Raw genomic sequence first — 17,666 nt, forward strand, 5'->3', positions numbered from 1 at the left:
TCCCAGCGGCGGCGTGACGGCCCCGCAGGGGGCCCCTCGCCGCATGCGATCTTGGCGAGGCCGGCCGTAAACATCCTGAAAGGGCGGAGGGGATCGACGCGGAGGTGAGACGCAGGTGATTACGCCGTTGAAGTGGTGCCTGCTGTGTTGATGAGTGTCCCGTTATAGGGGTGTCAGGGTCGGGTCCTCATAATGGGAGGAGAGCTGCTGGCTGTTGGTTTGGTTCAGAGACGTTTCATTAAGGTCGGTGAGTGAGGGTTGGTGAGGGAGACCAAAGAATATTATCACTTTATTACAATGTATATATTTTTTTTTATAAAAGTAATTAAATAAATGTGTTGAATGCGTTTGTAGGCTGAGGTGAATCATGTGCTTTATAGTAACAAAATAAGCACAGACAGCCGCTAGACCTGTAGCTAATAGACACACAACGTGACAGAATGTAAGGTTGAGGTGTGTGTGTGTGTGTGTGTGTGTGTGTGTGTGTGTGTGTGTGTGTGTGTGTGTGTGTGTGTGTGTGTGTGTGTGTGTGTGTGTGTGTTTGTGTGTGTGTGTGTGTGTGTGTGTGTGTGTCTTCAGCTGTTGTTTGTGAGCTTATACCTTGCAATTAGTTAGTCTGGTCGACCAACAGGTCGAAAGAGATTCAGAGAGAAAGGTACTACAAAAATGTATGTGTAGTGGTTTTAACACACTGCAAATCTGTGTGTGTGTGTGTGTGTGTGTGTGTGTGTGTGTGTGTGTGTGTGTGTGTGTGTGTGTGTGTGTGTGTGTGTGTGTGTGTGTGTGTGTCTTCAGCTGTTTGTGAGCTTATACCTTGCAATTAGTTAGTCTGGTCGACCAACAGGTCGAAAGAGATTCAGAGAGAAAGGTACTACAAAAATGTATGTGTAGTGGTTTTAACACACTGCAAATCTGTGTGTGTGTGTGTGTGTGTGTGTGTGTGTGTGTGTGTGCGTGTGCGTGCGTGCGTGCGTGTGTGCGTGCGCGCGCGTTATGAGCATGTAGGTTCATAGTTCTGAATTCTGAATCTGACTTCCTGAATAAAGTGTTGGCCTCCACTCCTCGGCATACGGCCCTGTGCAGGTCATTCAAACTGGAAACACCGCTGCGCTAAACGCCAAACAAAGCCCGACTGCCTCACGCCGCCGCCGGGTCATTTCAGTTGTTCCAACGTCGTCAATGTTCGCCGCAAAAGTAAACAAGGCGAGGGTCGAAGCCCCGACAACACTTTCATTCAATCCCCTTCCTTCCCGTTTGGCAACGAACATGGCTACACCCTCCAACGACCTCGGGCACAGAACCTCACTTCACTTCACCACTGGCCTTGAGGAATAACGCCGCTATGCCTCATCCCCATTGGTCGGTTGCCTTTTCGGTGAACTTGTCTTGGTAAACTTAACTCGTTCTACAAGGACCAAAAGAGTGAAACATTTGCAAACATTCAAAGAACAGTTGCGGCGGTCCCGTCTAGCCTGGAGCTCAGCACTTCGGCTGTGCGTATCGCTGTGTATTCTGGAAAAAGGCACGGAGGTTTCAGACGTCCTGTTTTGGTCGGGGAAACCATGGCGACCTGAAACGTTGCATTGGTCCCCTACCGCAAATCTTCCCGCGGAATGCCTCTGCGCTAGCTCCAAACTGATGTGCTTGTTCACATTAGCGGCCGAGGAAACGCTAAACCTACATCGATTTTTGGCACATTATTTTAAAGTATAATTGGCCATCTATGATTCTCTGAATTGTGATTCGAAAAAAAAACCTGGCTCAGAGTCCTCCATGACGGCCCACAGAGCAAGAGCTACGAGCAAAGGGGGCCGGTTGTACTGGAGCTAGTTAGTGGGTTGGTTAGCTTAGCCAAGAAAAACACAGAGTCTCCTCCTCTACAGACCAGGGCTTAGAGGGTATGTAGAAGGTGGTAGCTGTCTGTCAACGTACCCACAGAGTAGCTGGGTGGTTAGCATGGCTGAGCCAGATGGTTAGCAAGAACTTCTTTGGTGGTTAGCATAATCAAGCCTAGTTTTTAACATAATTTAGCCGGTGGTTAGCTGGGATCGACTAGATGGTTCGCATATTATAGTCCAAGGATTAACATGGCCTAGCCTAATGGTTAGCATGGACTAGCCTAATGGTTAGCATGGACTAGCCTAATACTCAGCTGGCCTGTCAGCTCAATAGATTAATTTTGGGATTGTGACATGCACTACAACATATTTTCCTTAAAGTACATGAAGCAGCACTATGTATTAATACATAATCTTTTTTGCTGTCATCCGTTCACATTCCAGCACTTGAGGCTGATCCAGTAAAATGGAAAGATCTGGGCATCAGTCCAAAACATTTAATTTCCTTTTTATGAAGTGTCCAGAACTGTTAACTTCGAATTAACTTAAACGCCTCTAAATCTTCCCCTGGAATTTACGGGAACGTTTTTTAAATCTAGCGTAACGTCAGGATGATACAGCACTCGGTGTGTGGTCAGCATAACTCACTGAACACAAATGCTGTGTTGAAACAATAGCCTCACACCGCACACACGCGCACACGCAAGCAAACGCACACAAACACACACACACACAAACACACGTACAGAAAGTAACCGGCGAGATGAGGCCCTGGTCCCGTGACAGCTATTACTGTCATTATGTTTTATATCGTGGATGGACCAAACGGCCCTGCCCATGTAACTCGCTTTATTCAAAACAGATTCTCCTCTGAGTTCAAACTACAATTAGCGGGTTGGATGGCTCTGATGCTTAACAGAGACCAGACACTTTGACCGATATAAAGACATAGATCATTAAACTATGAATCTTAGATAATAATTGAGCAACTGAAAAAAGTTAAGATAATAATAATAATACAAATAATATTATTATTATATTATCACTAAAATGCTGTTTCACCTCACATAAAGGCGGCAGAAGAAAATACAAGGCAAATTAAACGAAATACAAAATGGAAAACTCACAATATCGGTGCACATCTTCCGAATTCCAGCTGTCAAAAAGATCTTAAAATTGCCCAATAAGGAAGGGAGACTTCAAAATTATCCAACAGTCTCTATTCACACCATCCTGGAAACCCACTATCTAATCCTATCTTACCCACTCACCCACACTAACCTTAACTTACCTTCCCCACTAACCCACACTAACCTTAACTTACCTTCCCCACTAACCCACACTAACCTTAACTTACCTTCCCCACTAACCCACACTAACCTTAACTTACCTTCCCCACTAACCCACACTAACCTTAACTTACCTTACCTACTAACCCACACTAACCTTAACTTACCTTACCTACTAACCTACACTGACCTTAACTTACCTTACCTACTAACCCACACTAACCTTAACTTATCTTGCCCACTAACCCCCACTAGAGTGTCTTGTCTCCCTTCTGGTCTCCCGCGAAATACCAAGCTATCGCCGTGGCAACGCGGAGCTTGTTGCCGCCGTGGCAACCCCTCACCTTCCCACTCGCTGGAGGAACACCCCCTCAAACACACACTCACCGACACACTGACACCGACACCCCCACACCCCCACCCCCACCCCCACCCCCACCCACACACACACACAGACACACTTACGGGTATACCTGGGTCCTTGCAGGCGGTCCGTGAAGCAGCACAGCCCCTCACAGCTCCCCACTGTCCCCCACGTCCCGACCTCGCTCCCCTACGCCTCGACAGACACGCCCCCCCCCCCCCCCCCCCCCCACCACTCACCATCCTACCCCGCCCTGCCCCACCATGACCTGCCGCAAAAGCCCCCCCGCCCATCACCACCCAAACAACCACCACACATCTGCTCCATACAAGAAGGTCCTGTTCCAGTATTTTTAGTCCTGGGCCCGGAGGTTGTTGCCGTCAAAGAGATGCTTTCTAAGCCCCCCTTCACCCCCCCCCCCCCCCCCCCCCCCCCCACATCATCATCTCCCTGCCAGCAGGCCCTGCCACCCGTCACAAGAACAGTAGCTGGATTGAGATTGGATCAGAGTGTGTGTGTGTGTGTGTGTGTGTGTGCGGGGGGGTTGACGCATGTGAGAGATGCGCGCACACACACACACACACACACACACACACACACACACACACACACACACACACACACACACACACACACACACACACACACACACACACACACACATAAATAAATACACTCGCACAAAGAGTCCAATATATTGACATATTTCTGGATTTAAATGTCTTGTTCGTGCCAACACCTTCCCAAACACGCGTGAAAACACACCGTTGTCAACCACCACCCTCACCCCCACCACCACCCCCACTACCAGCACTACCAGCACCACCACCAACCCTTACTTATATAAACAAATGACATACATCTCCTACAACCATTTATATGCTTGCTCACACTCTAAAAACACACACACACCCATAGGCGCACACACACACATACACACACACAGATTCACCCATAGACACACATACACACACACCATCCCATAGACACACACACACTCACTCACCCATAGAAACACACTCACACTCACCCATAGACAAACACACACTCCCTCACACACATGCGTACGCAGTACGCACCCTCATAAATAGCGCGGATTCTTCCGGGACAACGCTGGACATTGTTCGGCGGCGGCGACACATTTCTCGTTGACCGCAGGAGATTGAACCAATGACCTGCAGCAGATGCTATCTGAGGACAGACGGACACCCACCACTAATGGTGGAAACCCTCCTTCATTGGCCTGGTTTGATTCCCAACACGGGGGGGGGGGGGGGGGGGGAGCACGCTGAATGCTCTGATTGTGTGTGACTGAGTTATTGGGGGGCTTCTGGTTCTGCCCCCCTGTGGGGGGGTCTGGATGGAGAACTATTTCCAGCGTCCGTGTAATGGCCCCACCAGACCATCTATTAAATGTATATCTATATATATATACGAGCCCTTCGGCGGCTGCGTTTATCCAGCGTCTTACAATAGCGAGAGCATTCAACGATACCCTGGGTTGCCCCGAATGGGAATCGAACCCGTGACCCTGGTCACCCCAAGGCCAGGGTGGACCCTTGTTCCTGGTTATTCTGGTTTTATTTGTTCAATATCTTTTCATTTCTACTACAGTACCTCACCTTTTACTGTGACACACGGATTTCCCTTCTGGAACTGAGAAAGTTCCTCCTTATCTTATCCCTTCTAGTCAGTGTGTGTTTTGGGAGACGGCCCCCTTAATGGAAGGATCACTCCCATGTGTTCCCGCTCAGGGTTTCTTCCTTCCCAACTGGGCTCGGGAGATGTTTACCTTGCCCCCTCTCTCCATCTCCCCGCTCCATTAACAGTGGCTCTCGGGATAAAGGGCTACAGAGAGTCATGCGACGGCCCGGGGTTTCCTCGGTGGAATCCCGGTGATCCATCATCTGCAACGCCGGGGCCTAGTTTAGCGCTTTCCTCACGTGTCAAAGCGACGTGTGTGAAGCGAAAGAGCGGAGAGAAAAAAAATAATGTGCTGATGACAGCGCAACGCTGAACAACCTTGTGAGGTGTGTTTGCTCTGGCAGCTCACGCACCACCTCTCTGTCAGCGGCTGGCTGTCCACCAGCGCCGGCTCTGACTGCAGGGGGGTACGGGGGGCCGGTGGAAGGAGAGGCAGATGGGGGGGGGGGGGGGGGGGGATGCTGAATTGTTAATTTAAAGTAAGAGAAGGTGGGGCATTGTCCGTCCTTCAACTGATAGTGAGTGCACGTTGTGTGTGTGTGTGTGTGTGTGTGTGTGTGTGTGTGTGTGTGTGTGTGTGTGTGTGTGTGTGTGTGTGTGTGTGTGTGTGTGTGTGTGTGTGTGTGTGTGTGTGTGTGTGTGTGTGTGTGTCCTGTGCAGTAGAGGGAGTTCCTTAACTCACATGTTCTTGTATGTGAGTCCTTGACTCACTTGTTGGCAGCATGTCCTGTGAATGTGTGTGTGTGTGTGTGTGTGTGTGTGTGTGTGTGTGTGTGTGTGTGTGTGTGTGTGTGTGTGTGTGTGTGTGTGTGTGTGTGTGTGTGTGTGTGTGTGTGTACGGAAGTGTGTCATGTCGCTACACTGACCTCACCTCTGGAACAGGCTGTCTCTGTTCCCGTGCCTGTTCCACACACACACACACACACACACACACACACACACACACACACACACACACACACACACACACACACAAAAGTGTGCACACTCACGATTACATGCAAACCCACACATACACACAGTCCATCACGCCATGTCCACGACACTCCCATCCTGTCTGAGCAGCCCCAGCCCATCCCAGCAGCTCAGGCCCAGGCTGGGGACTCTGAGGCCGGGCACGTCCAGCACGGTGACCCCCTGGGGGGCACAGCACACACCCAGCTCCTGTCCCACCGTGGACCAACATGGACCAGTTAATGGACCTTTCTACAAAGTATTGCCTAGCAGGATCTCGGAGGATCAGTGAAGGTCTTTGACTCCCAGCCGGAGAGTTCTGGCTTCAAGTCCCGTTGTCAGCAGCCTAACCTGTAGGCACCTCTGAGCCAGATGTCTTCAGCTCTACCTGCTGTCTCATACATGGTGCGGCACCATATGAATGCACTCTCAGCTGGATGGATTGGATAAAACCTTCTGTTAAAATTTAAATAGCACTAAATAACAATATTTCTGCAGACTGTAACTGTAACTATAAACCAAACACGGACGGTATGCTTTAGTCTGTTGGAAATGACCCGGAGTCTGTCGTGGTGACACTGACCCATGGACAGAAGCAGTAAACATGTCATCTCTAGTAAATTGGGGTTGACGCCGGGCCGTAAAACGAGTGCTTGATTCAATGCGCTGCAGTTTTAAACTTTGCGCATTCCTGGTGCAAACAGCCGGTTCCTGAGAATTCTTCTGCAGAACACAAACAAACAGGATTGCAGTGGTTGTTTGATGGAGAGTCGTGAGAGTCTGGCCGTGCCAACGCGGGGTACATGCGGTGTGTTTGAACCGCTGTGTTCAGATGTTGACTGAATTAAACCCGTTTGGCACCAGCTGATGTGACTGGGACTGGGCACCGGTTCAGACTGGTGGCTTGGCTTGGCAACAGTGGGGTGCCTTCGAATACACCGCAAGTTCAACGTTTTTTTATTTTTTATTGTGTTTGTGCATGCCTTTCAAGTATGTGAGTGTGTGTGGATTTTTCATAGCAATTTGACGTTTCAAATGAATGAATCAGTGAAAGACTCATGGACACACATTGCAATCACTTTTGTATGCATAATGAACTGTGTGTGTGTGTGTGTGTGTGTGTGTGTGTGTGTGTGTGTGTGTGTGTGTGTGTGTGTGTGTGTGTGTGTGTGTGTGTGTGTGTGTGTGTGTGTGTGTGTGTGTGTGTGTGATATCAATCATTCATCATCCACAATTATGTATATTTCCTTTGACAGCAGATCACACACAGCGATCTTTCTCTAACACCAGCACCGCCCCGCCATCCACCCCCCCCCCCCCCCCATCCCCTGTACCCTCGCATGCTACCAACCCCTGTGACGTTGTGACGTAGGGATTTTTTCCCGTAGGAAGCAATTTGTTAATGAGCTCGCAGTGTTATCAGGGGGACGGAAAGAGGTTTGAAAGGTGGGGACAAGTTACAATGCTATCGCTAAATCCCTGGCCTTTTACATTGGTTTTGAACAAATAGGAAGGAACTTTAGCCCTGGGAATATGATATGGAATATGTTGTTTGGTTAGTGTGGTTGAGTCTGTATGTATATTGCGGTGGATGGATAAAAAGGAGCAAGCTATATTTGTCGGGTGCTGATAACTAAAAGGATGCTGATTATTCCTGTTTCCTGCCATGAATCACGTTGCTCAATCCCGTCGAAATGACGCACGCATGTGCACTTAATCGTAGGCCTACTCCTTCACTCACTTTACATTCTGTCGTTCTGTCAACGCACACACAGACACACGCACGCACTCGCACACATGCCGACACTCTCTCGCGCGCGCGCGCGCACACACACACACACACACACACACACACACACACACACAGACACACACACACACACACACACACACACACACACACACACACACACACACACACACACACACACAGACACACACACTCCCTGATAAGAGGAAGTCAAGTGCGCTCACAAACCACCCAATTAGGCGTCTTAATTACTGCGACATGCATGGCGCAGTTGGATTAGAGCTCGCGATGGAGAGGCGGGGGAGGGGAGCGCTATCATGACTCAAAGACTCACAACTTTATGTCAGGGAGATAAAGAGCGCAATCGTGCACGATTAACAACAACATTGACAAAAGCGAAGCCAAACCGCGAGCGTGATAACAGTTTAAACTGTGCGTAATAGGCCTAATGACGCTTCAGTAATCATTTATTTTTTAGTGTAAAAAGATGCGTGGGACTGTCTCGACAGCCCGCAAACAACAAGCAACATGCCGACGAGGGATGCGTTAATGTTGACAGATTGATCCAGAGTCTTACCTAGGACTTCTTACGTCGTAATCCCTTCTTCAAATGTAATATAAAAGAAAATGCCACAATACCCAACTCAAGGCTCAAGGCTAAATATAGCATCTATCAACACATTCCGAGATGATGTTCCCAACTCCCAAATGCTGAAAGTTAACTTAAATACAATACAAAAAATACAGTAGTAGAGGTTTGTCGTGGAAACACGCAAGTTGTGTTGTTCTTACCTTATTCATTTTCCCTAATCCAGATTTTTGGCTCATGAGTAAAAAGCTCTTAGGGAAGGATCACCAAGAAAAGGAACATCATTCGCGGTTCTATAATAACTTGTTTTCTTTGCGCTGGGTTCGCCCCCTGTTCTGCTCTGTACGAGGTGGGGCTAGAGCGCGAGCAGAACCCACGTCTGTGAGAATAGTATTACGAGAAGCCCGTCCCCCTGATTGGTTCGAAGCGGAGAGGGGAGCGTTAGACGGCAGCTCCAGATTGGCTGGACGGGAGCATGGAGGATGTCACTTGTGGGGAGCGAAGTGAAGTCATTGCCCCATTGCACGTTAGCAAGCACGCGCTTCCTGGAGAGCCATAGCAGGTCCAGGATGGGTGGGTGCCTTCAATGGACCAATATATGAAGTCATTAGTTAGGCATTTGGCCAATTACGCTGTTGACTCTCAGCAGGTAAAAACACTTTTTTTTTCCTTTTTTTTACTGCAGTATAACATTAAATGTATATTTGCCTTCATGTAACGCTGATACAAGTAGCGGGACTTTTGTATTGTCAGTTGGAGGCAGCAGGCTCCATTGTACCTTCCTAACAGCACCACCCAGTGGACGACTGGGGGAAATACACCAGGGGACGAAACAACACACCTGGTAAATTATAATTATTTGCCTGAGCACAGATAGAGAGCTTGAGTTTTAAGTGCTACTAAATTAGGTAATCATGAGACTTGGCTGCTTTCCTTTCTCAGCCTGCACATTTCAAGGCCAAATCTCAATCCCACGGTATTACTACGGTACGACACAGCAGCTAAGGTAATACTGCTAATACATGAGGCATTACCTCCGTCTGACGCTGCAAGCCTTTAGTGGCTCCCATATGTGCAGGATTGACTGTACAGGTCTGTGAACTGTACAGTATGTGTCCATGCTTTTCATCATAGCATAACACTTGAGTTTGTGTTGGTTACCCCTGTACAGGGATCAAGCAAATGGAGCATCACATGTCATCTGTCTTTAGTCAGAACTAAGTGTGTGTGTGTGTGTGTGTGTGTGTGTGTGTGTGTGTGTGTGTGTGTGTGTGTGTGTGCGTGTGCGTGTGCGTGTGTGTGCATCTGTTAACTCATTCTACGGTATGACAGCAGTCAGAGCAGTACACAGGGAGCAGTATGATCACCTGTTGGGAATTACAGCAATGATTGTGCCTGCTTCTCCCAGTCTATTATCACCGCGTCTGTCTGCTCCAAAACACTCAACCAAACCGAGAAGAGACGCAGGACATGAAAGGCCTGAGTGCTCAGCCTTCGCTGAGCCTTTGGATCAATTATCTAAAACCAGAAACCTTACGTAACTGAATCTAATATAGAGCCTGCATACAAACAGACCTGAAGCCATTGTCACAGCAGAGTGGACTGAGAAATGGTTGCGGCTTCAGCTTTCAGTAACGAAAACGACCTCAAGGCTCACAGTAAAGTCCAAGCCAGCCCAACGCAGACAGACAGAGCAGCTCTGCAGGGAGACGAGGTGCCGTCAGACCAGCAGGAGACGACAGAGCTGCCCCTCTGCCAGCTGCTTCCCTTCCAACCTGTCTCCACAGAACAGGATTTAGGGCTCAGAGGAAGTGGAAAGAGCACCGAGCGTCCCAGCCCAGAGGAGGGAGGGAGGGAGGGAGGGAGGGAGGGAGGGAGGGAGAGAGAGAGAGAGGAGGGGGAGAGAGGGAGAGATACAGAATGAGAGATACATACAGAGATGGAGACAGAGAGAGAGGGAGAGACAGGCTAGCGAGAGAGAGACAGAGATGGAGAGAGAGAGAGAGAGAGAGAGAGAGAGAGAGAGAGAGAGAGAGAGAGAGAGAGAGAGAGAGAGAGAGAGAGAGAGAGAGAGAGAGAGAGAGAGAGAGAGAGAGAGAGAGAGAGAGAGAGAGAGAAGGGGGAGAGGGAGGGAGGAGGGGGGAGATACAGAATGAGAGATACACACAGAGATGGAGACAGAGAGAGAGGGAGAGACAGGCTAGTGAGAGAGAGACAGAGATGGAGAAGGAGAGAGAGAGAGAGAGAGAGAGAGAGAGCCTGGCTCTGGGGGAGTGGGTCGGAGCCAAGAGGAAATGCGAGGAGAAGGGGGGGAGAAAAGGGAGGATGAGGAGAGGAGGAAGAAAAAGAAGGGGAGGGGGGGGGGCAGGAGAGTGGGGTATGTATGACGCTCAAACCCTTATTGTGTAAGACAGCACTCCTAAGCCAAGGCCTGATAGGGTACAGCTGTGGAAGGAGGGAAATAAAAGAGGGACAGAGAGAGAGAGAGAGAGAGAGAGAGAGAGAGAGAGAGAGAGAGAGAGAGAGAGAGAGAGAGAGAGAGAGAGAGAGACACCAAGCGTTTGAGAATGCAGCGACCTCACCAGAGAGGGAGGACCAGAGAACACACAGACGCACATGAGAATCCCGTCGAGACGGAGAGCGGGTCCAGGAGGCCTGGCGAAGGAACAGTGGCATCCTGGGAGTCATCAGCCCGAGTTCAGCCTGCCCTTGTGTTGTATAACACACTGCTGGATCCTATCCCCGCCCCCCCGCCCTGTCTCAGGTGCCCCGTTGGCCCCACACGCCGCCAGGAAGCCCCCCCCGTGCCCTGACGCCGTTCCCCCCAGAACATTCTTGTGTCCAGAGCCGGGATCTTGGATCAACATCAAGCGAGACGTTCTCAGGGAGTGGAGACGGGAGATCATATTGGGTGCATAGTTTGCGGCGAGGTGTTTGGTTTAGAGGTTGGCGCGGGGATCCGGAGGTTTAATGCGTGTCTCGGGGGAGAGCAGACGGTTGACCCTGATTCTATTTGTCCTACATCAGCGTTCGTACACATGTCTGCATGTCTGCAAGTCTGCATCCCCCCCCCTCAATATTTTTTTCCGTAGGAGAAGTCTGGGGATCTCGCCTCTGATTGGTTAGAAGGGCTCTCCTCCGATTGGTTAGCGTTACCCTAACCCGTTAACCCGTTAACCCGTTAACCCTAACCCAAACCAGGACTGCAGTTGAAAATTAGCCTGCTGGCTAACACTGGCACATTTACAGAAAATTTGATCAATGTGCACTGTCCTTTAAATAAATAAATAAATGAAATGAAACCATAACCTAAACCTAACCCCCAAACAGCTAGGACTAATCGAAACACGATCTAAAGGAGAGCCCTTCTAAACAATCAGAGGCGAAGATTCCCAGGCTTCTCCCACGAAAAGAAATATCGCCTTCCCCTCACCCCTCCATGATGAACTACACAAAAGGAGCATTCCTCGAACCCTCGGTCACCGTTTTCTGACCAGAACATTAGTTCTTGTACCCGCAGGAATCCAGCCGACTCCACACACACACACCCCTTGGGTTTGGACTTGATGCAGGAATTCAGCAATTTGTAATTTGAGAGAGCGTGGGAACGACACATGCAATTAACTGGCCTGAAATGTAATTTTATTCAACTCATATTCCAACTCAAATTCCAATTACAGTCAATCCGTTTCAGTGTTATTATTCTATTATTGTTATTCAATGTACTAGGAACTAGATCATTTGTAGAAAATTTCATTTTTTTTTTTTCTTGTGTGTGTGTGTGTGTGTGTGTGTGTGTGTGTGTGTGTGTGTGTGTGTGTGTGTGTGTGTGTGTGTATGTGTGCCGGTGTAGGGGTGTTTGTGTGTGTGTGTGTGTGTGTGTCGGTGTTGGTGTGTGTGTGTGCTGGTCTGTATGTGTGATTATGTGTTTGCTGGCGTGTGTAGGTGTGTGTGTGTGTGTGTGTGTGTGTGTGTGTGTGTGTGTGTGTGTGTGTGTGTGTGTGTGTGTGTGTGTGTATATGTCATATGCATCTGTGTAGGTGTGTGTGTGTTTGTATGTATGTGCATTGGTGTGTGTATGTGTGCGTTTATGTGTCTGTATGCGTCTGTGTATGTGTGTGTGCGGGTTGGTGCGTGTGTATGCGTGTGTTTGTCGGATGCCTGTGGCCAGCGGCCATCATGAGAAGGAGACTCTACCCTTAACCCTAACCCTAAGGAACCAAAAAACCCTAACGCAAAGAAAACACACATGCAAAACCATAAAGAATTATATATATATACAGTATATGCCTGAGGTCACCCACAAGTCTACAGAGGATGTTGTTTGTAGTGGCTGCAGGGACTCACCAGTCACATGGTGTTAGCTGTCATCTCTCCATGTTTCTTTAATTTCAGTCTTTTATTAAGTTTAGCTTGTAATCTACGCAACGTCAGTGTCACACCCAACTCCAGACTAGACCTAACGTGGGGTGGCCTCAAAGGTAGGATGGGCAATTTATTTCACCAATCAATGTTGCTAAAGCTAATGAGCTAGTCGCGTGTATTCTGCCAGTGGGTTGGGATGGGGGCCTGGAAGGAGGGGTTGGATCTATGGGTAAATCTGTCATACTCGCTGGCTGGCTTTATCATATCACCCACCCTACCCTAAAGGTGTCAAAGGTGCCATAAACCATTGTATGTATTGTGTCAACGATAATGTAACCAGGAGGCATCCTTGAGCAAAATTCCTCCACCCCATCTCGTTCACGACCTGTATCCGAATTCACTGCAAGTCCTGAGTAAACAGAACAGGAGCCCTTCCACAAACACAACCTAAATTATTCGAGACAATACGTTCAGTAAGTTGAACTTCGACACTCATTCGATTATAATAACCACACACAGCTTGATATCCTTGGACCGGGTATTTATGGGAATGAAATCCATGTTTTGGGCAATCGCTGCCAAGTAGACGTTAAAGCGTTCCACACACACAGCCGGTACTTATCATGCCGCGTCCGTCCGTCAGATCAGCGTTTCACAACAAACATCCACGAGGGACACGTGTGGGAGTGCCGACCCTTTAATGAGACGTCTATAAAAAAAAAAACCCTTAGTGTGGTAAGTCAACGTCTAGCCCTCTTCCACTCCAGGTAAACATAGCGTCATCCGCAAGCTCTTGAGACTGCAGTACCAGGATGATACGTAACGTAACACATAACTCCAGCGTGTGGTGCTCAGCCTTGTGTAGACAGTGGATCGGGTGAAGCCGGTCTCAGAGGGCTGTTTATTGACCCGTCGCTATACCACTTCAGAATGACGCTGTCGGTGTTGACTCTAATAGTTAGCACTCATCTCGGCCCTCTCCCTCCAGCTGTTAATCTTCCCTGCCAATGTCTATAAGATTGGAAGGATATGACTTAAGTTGTGAACATTTGAGCATTTTGTGAACATCTGTGAAGAGAAGGGCCTTAGGGGATGTGTAACATGAATTCACATTGTGAAATAGTGATGGAGAGTTTAACAAAAATGTAGTCGATATGAAAATACCATGTTAGGAAAAAGGCTGTTTGATGAAGTAGAGTTCAGCCCTGGTTGTGATCTGTTGACAAATTGAAACCAAAGCCAGGGCCTGAATACAGGGCCCTGTAATGATGTGTAAGACGCAAGGACGCCTAGAATAATCAAAGAATTACAGTACCACAATAAGAGGCAGATCAAACACAAACACTTTTCACTCTTAACCCTCAAGCACCAATAGAGGAGGAGGAGGAGGAGGAGGAGGAGGAGGAGGAGGAGGAAGAGGAGGCTGATGAGCTGATGGAGGTGGAGGAGGAGGAAGGGGAGGGGGAGGAGGAGGAGAGGGAGGAGGAGAGGAGGAGGAGGAGGAAGAGGAGGCTGATGAGGTGATGGAGGAGGAGGAAGAGGAAGAGGAGGAGGAGGAGAGGAGGAGGAGGAGGAAGAGGAGGCTGATGAGGTGATGGAGGAGGAGGAAGAGGAGGAAGAGGAGGAGGATGAGGAGGCTGATCAGGTGATGGAGGAGGAGGAAGAGGAAGAGGAGGAGAGGAGGAGGAGGAGGAAGAGGAGGCTGATGAGGTGATGGAGGAGGAGGAAGAGGAGGAGGAGGAGGAGGAGGTAAGATGGAGGGGATGGAGAAGAGTAACGAGAAGAAGTAGAAATAGAAGAATTTAAATAAGTGAAAAGAGAGATAACGGTAAGATGGACGGAATGGAAGAACAACGAGGAGAGGAAGGAGGAGAGAAAGGAGGAGGACGAAGAGGAGAGGGAGGAGGAGGAGGAAGACGAGGAGGAGAGTGGGCTGTGGCCGGTTCCCACAGCCCACCAGGACCAGCTGACCAGCTGCAGATGGAGGATGGAGAACAGAGGGCTCCACGTTCCCACGCTGCTCCCAGCCAACAACACTACATACACACTCCATATACACATACACAACTTGCACACACACAATGCATACACACACACACACACACACACACACACACACACTCACTTACACACACACCGCATAAACGCATTCACAACTCACACACACACACACCGAATATACAAATAAACAACTCAAATACACACACCAAATATACACGCGCACAACTCGCATACACAACTCACACACACAACACTTATACACATAAAACAACTAAAATGCACACACTTATACACATACACTACATGAAACACATTGCACACAATCCCACGATCACACAAATCACAAATGCTTACAAAGGGCACATTCATACACGTCACAACACCCATAAAAACAGCACAACAAACAACGACCGATGCATAAACAGAACACACAAACAAACACACTCACACACACAAACAACACAACCAAGCACATAAACAAAACACACCCAACAAAACACTATTCCCATAACTTGTAAAACACAACGCAGCGCCCCCCCCCCACGTCGCACACATCTGCGCGTTGTGTCAGAGCTCGCTGTGCAGCGGTCCGACGCGATGGAGCGTGACGTAGCGCCGGCCCCCCTCTCCACACCGAGGGCTCCGGTTACCGAGGGCGATGACTCATGGCACTTGAGAAGCCGTGCTGCAGATAGCCTGCGCGGCTATCCGGCCCTGCTAGCCACCGCTCTGTTTACTTTAGCCCCGGACCCCCTAGCCGATGAGGCAAGCTGGGGGGGGGGGGGGGGCACACAAGAGCGCTGTTGTACCTCAGAACAGATGTGGGCTTCAGAGGAGCCACACTCTGTCATCGTCTTTAAGGATGAAAAATCGGATGCATATATATTTATTTAAGATCTGTATCAATCTGTGTGCACTCAGTTCACTCTCGGTTTACAGTGTGTGTGTGTGTGTGTGTGTGTTTCAGGATCTGATTGGAAAAACACACGTTTCTCATTAACGTAAGCGAAGCTCTAATTTGCTAAAACGATTAGGACCGGAGAGCTAAGCAGCTGAATATCCCTGCCTACTTTCCCCTTGTTTTCCACATAGAGAGGTCTACCTGGAGATTTACTTCATGTGTAAATAAATCCCAACCCTCCATGTTTTTCATTGAAGGTATTCAAACAAAACGTATCAAATCTACCCCTGTAATGAGGCGGATGACTTCATCAGATTTCTCTCGGTGCCGTCACTCATGTGCGGTCATTTTTCCTGGAACTTCGCACATCCCACCCAACACGCCATCCATCCTCAGTCAGTAAAGTGTAGCCCGAATCAGACTAAGCTTTGGCATGGGTCTACTCTATCCCCCTCCCCCCCCCCCCCCCCCCCCCCCCCAAAAAAAAATGTGCACTCAATCTCTGTGCCGTCTGTGTGGAATCCCTGGGCCATGTCCATTTAACTCCACAACGCTGCACATGTCTCTCGCGGCGTTCAGACTGAGAAAGGGCACCTTTATACGTGCTTGTGCTTTGTGTGTGTGTGACTGTGGATGCATTCATGCATGCTTGCGGTCATGTTGATTTTTGCAGTCTTTTTATGCACATCGGGTTTGCATGAGCTTTTCATAAAAACAACACATCAACAACATCTTCGAACGTAGGCCTGCATGTAAACAAACAAGCAAACATGGGTGGATACACACAAACCCTTGCGGACGCACACACATAAACACACGCACACACACGAGGGCAAACAGACACACACAGAGAAACCACTCACACTATACACCCACTTACTTTGGTCAGTAAGTGCCCTCATGCTCGCAGGACTTAAACAAACAGGCATACGTGTTCACGCAAACACACTCACACACACACACAAACATACACACACACACACACACACACACACACACACACACACACACACAAACACACACAGGCACACACACACACACACACACACACACACAGGCTTACTTTGGACAGCCTCATCCTGGCGCTGTTGCTTCTCTCCACCGACCTCCTCTTCTGAGAGGCGCTCCTGGCAACCGTTGCCGTCGACAACACTTGTACCTCCGGCTGCTGTCCGGACCACTCTGAACTCAGAGCGCAACCCATAGAGATGCACGACCCTGACCCCGGTCTCCGCCTCGCGCCGGCTTCCTACTCCTTAGAATCTCCTCCCTAGGCGCTCCTCTCGCTTTCTTCCTGCTCCAACTCCTCCTCCTCCTCCTCCTCCTCCTCCTCCCAGCTCCTTCTCCTCACTGCCTGCTCCTCTCTCTAGCGGGCTCTGGTCTCTAGGCTCGCCAGCTGTTTTTGTCAGCTGTAACGCAGGAGGAAGAGAAGTAAAGGCCCTTCCCCTTTTCCTGGCGCTCCCCCGGCCTCGCTCGTCCCTCTCGGCGCAAGGAGAGGGAGAGGATGGGAGGAGGGCTGGAGGAGGAGGAGGAGGAGGAGGAGGAGAGGATGGGAGGAGGAGGGGGGTGGCAGAAGTAGTCCTCGCTCTCTAAAAAACAATTGCCTCACTCTTTGACTCTCTCACACACACTCTTTAAAACGCGGCCGCCTCTCGCACACATGCTGGATTCATCTGGGGGGTGAGTGTGTGTACATGCCCCCCCCAAAAGTTGTTACACCCCTCTCTCCCGCCCTCCCTCCATGTCACATGACCTCCCATGCACACACCCTCTCCCAGGCCACTACTTCACTTGTTTGGGTACACATCCAGCCGGCGTGGAATACTAAGGTCCCCAATCCCTATTTAATTTTTTATTGTCCTGTTTATATTTCTTGGCTTCTTTTGTCACGTTCTCTGATTCCTCCGACTC

General features: G+C 49.3%; 1 protein-coding gene across 1 annotated transcript in view; it reads right to left on the minus strand.

Annotated features, from left to right (window-relative positions):
- The window catches only part of LOC115548860 (tensin-2-like), a 63,466-nt gene extending 46,057 nt beyond the window's left edge, over positions 1-17,409 (minus strand). Inside the window, 1 exon segment of the mRNA XM_030363742.1 lies at positions 16,819-17,409. Coding sequence (XP_030219602.1) covers positions 16,819-16,959 — 141 coding nt within the window. The 5' untranslated portion in view covers positions 16,960-17,409.
- Positions 17,410-17,666: the final 257 nt, after the last annotated feature.

This window comes from Gadus morhua, chromosome 1 (assembly GCF_902167405.1).
Source record: "Gadus morhua chromosome 1, gadMor3.0, whole genome shotgun sequence".
Lineage (NCBI taxonomy): Eukaryota > Metazoa > Chordata > Actinopteri > Gadiformes > Gadidae > Gadus > Gadus morhua.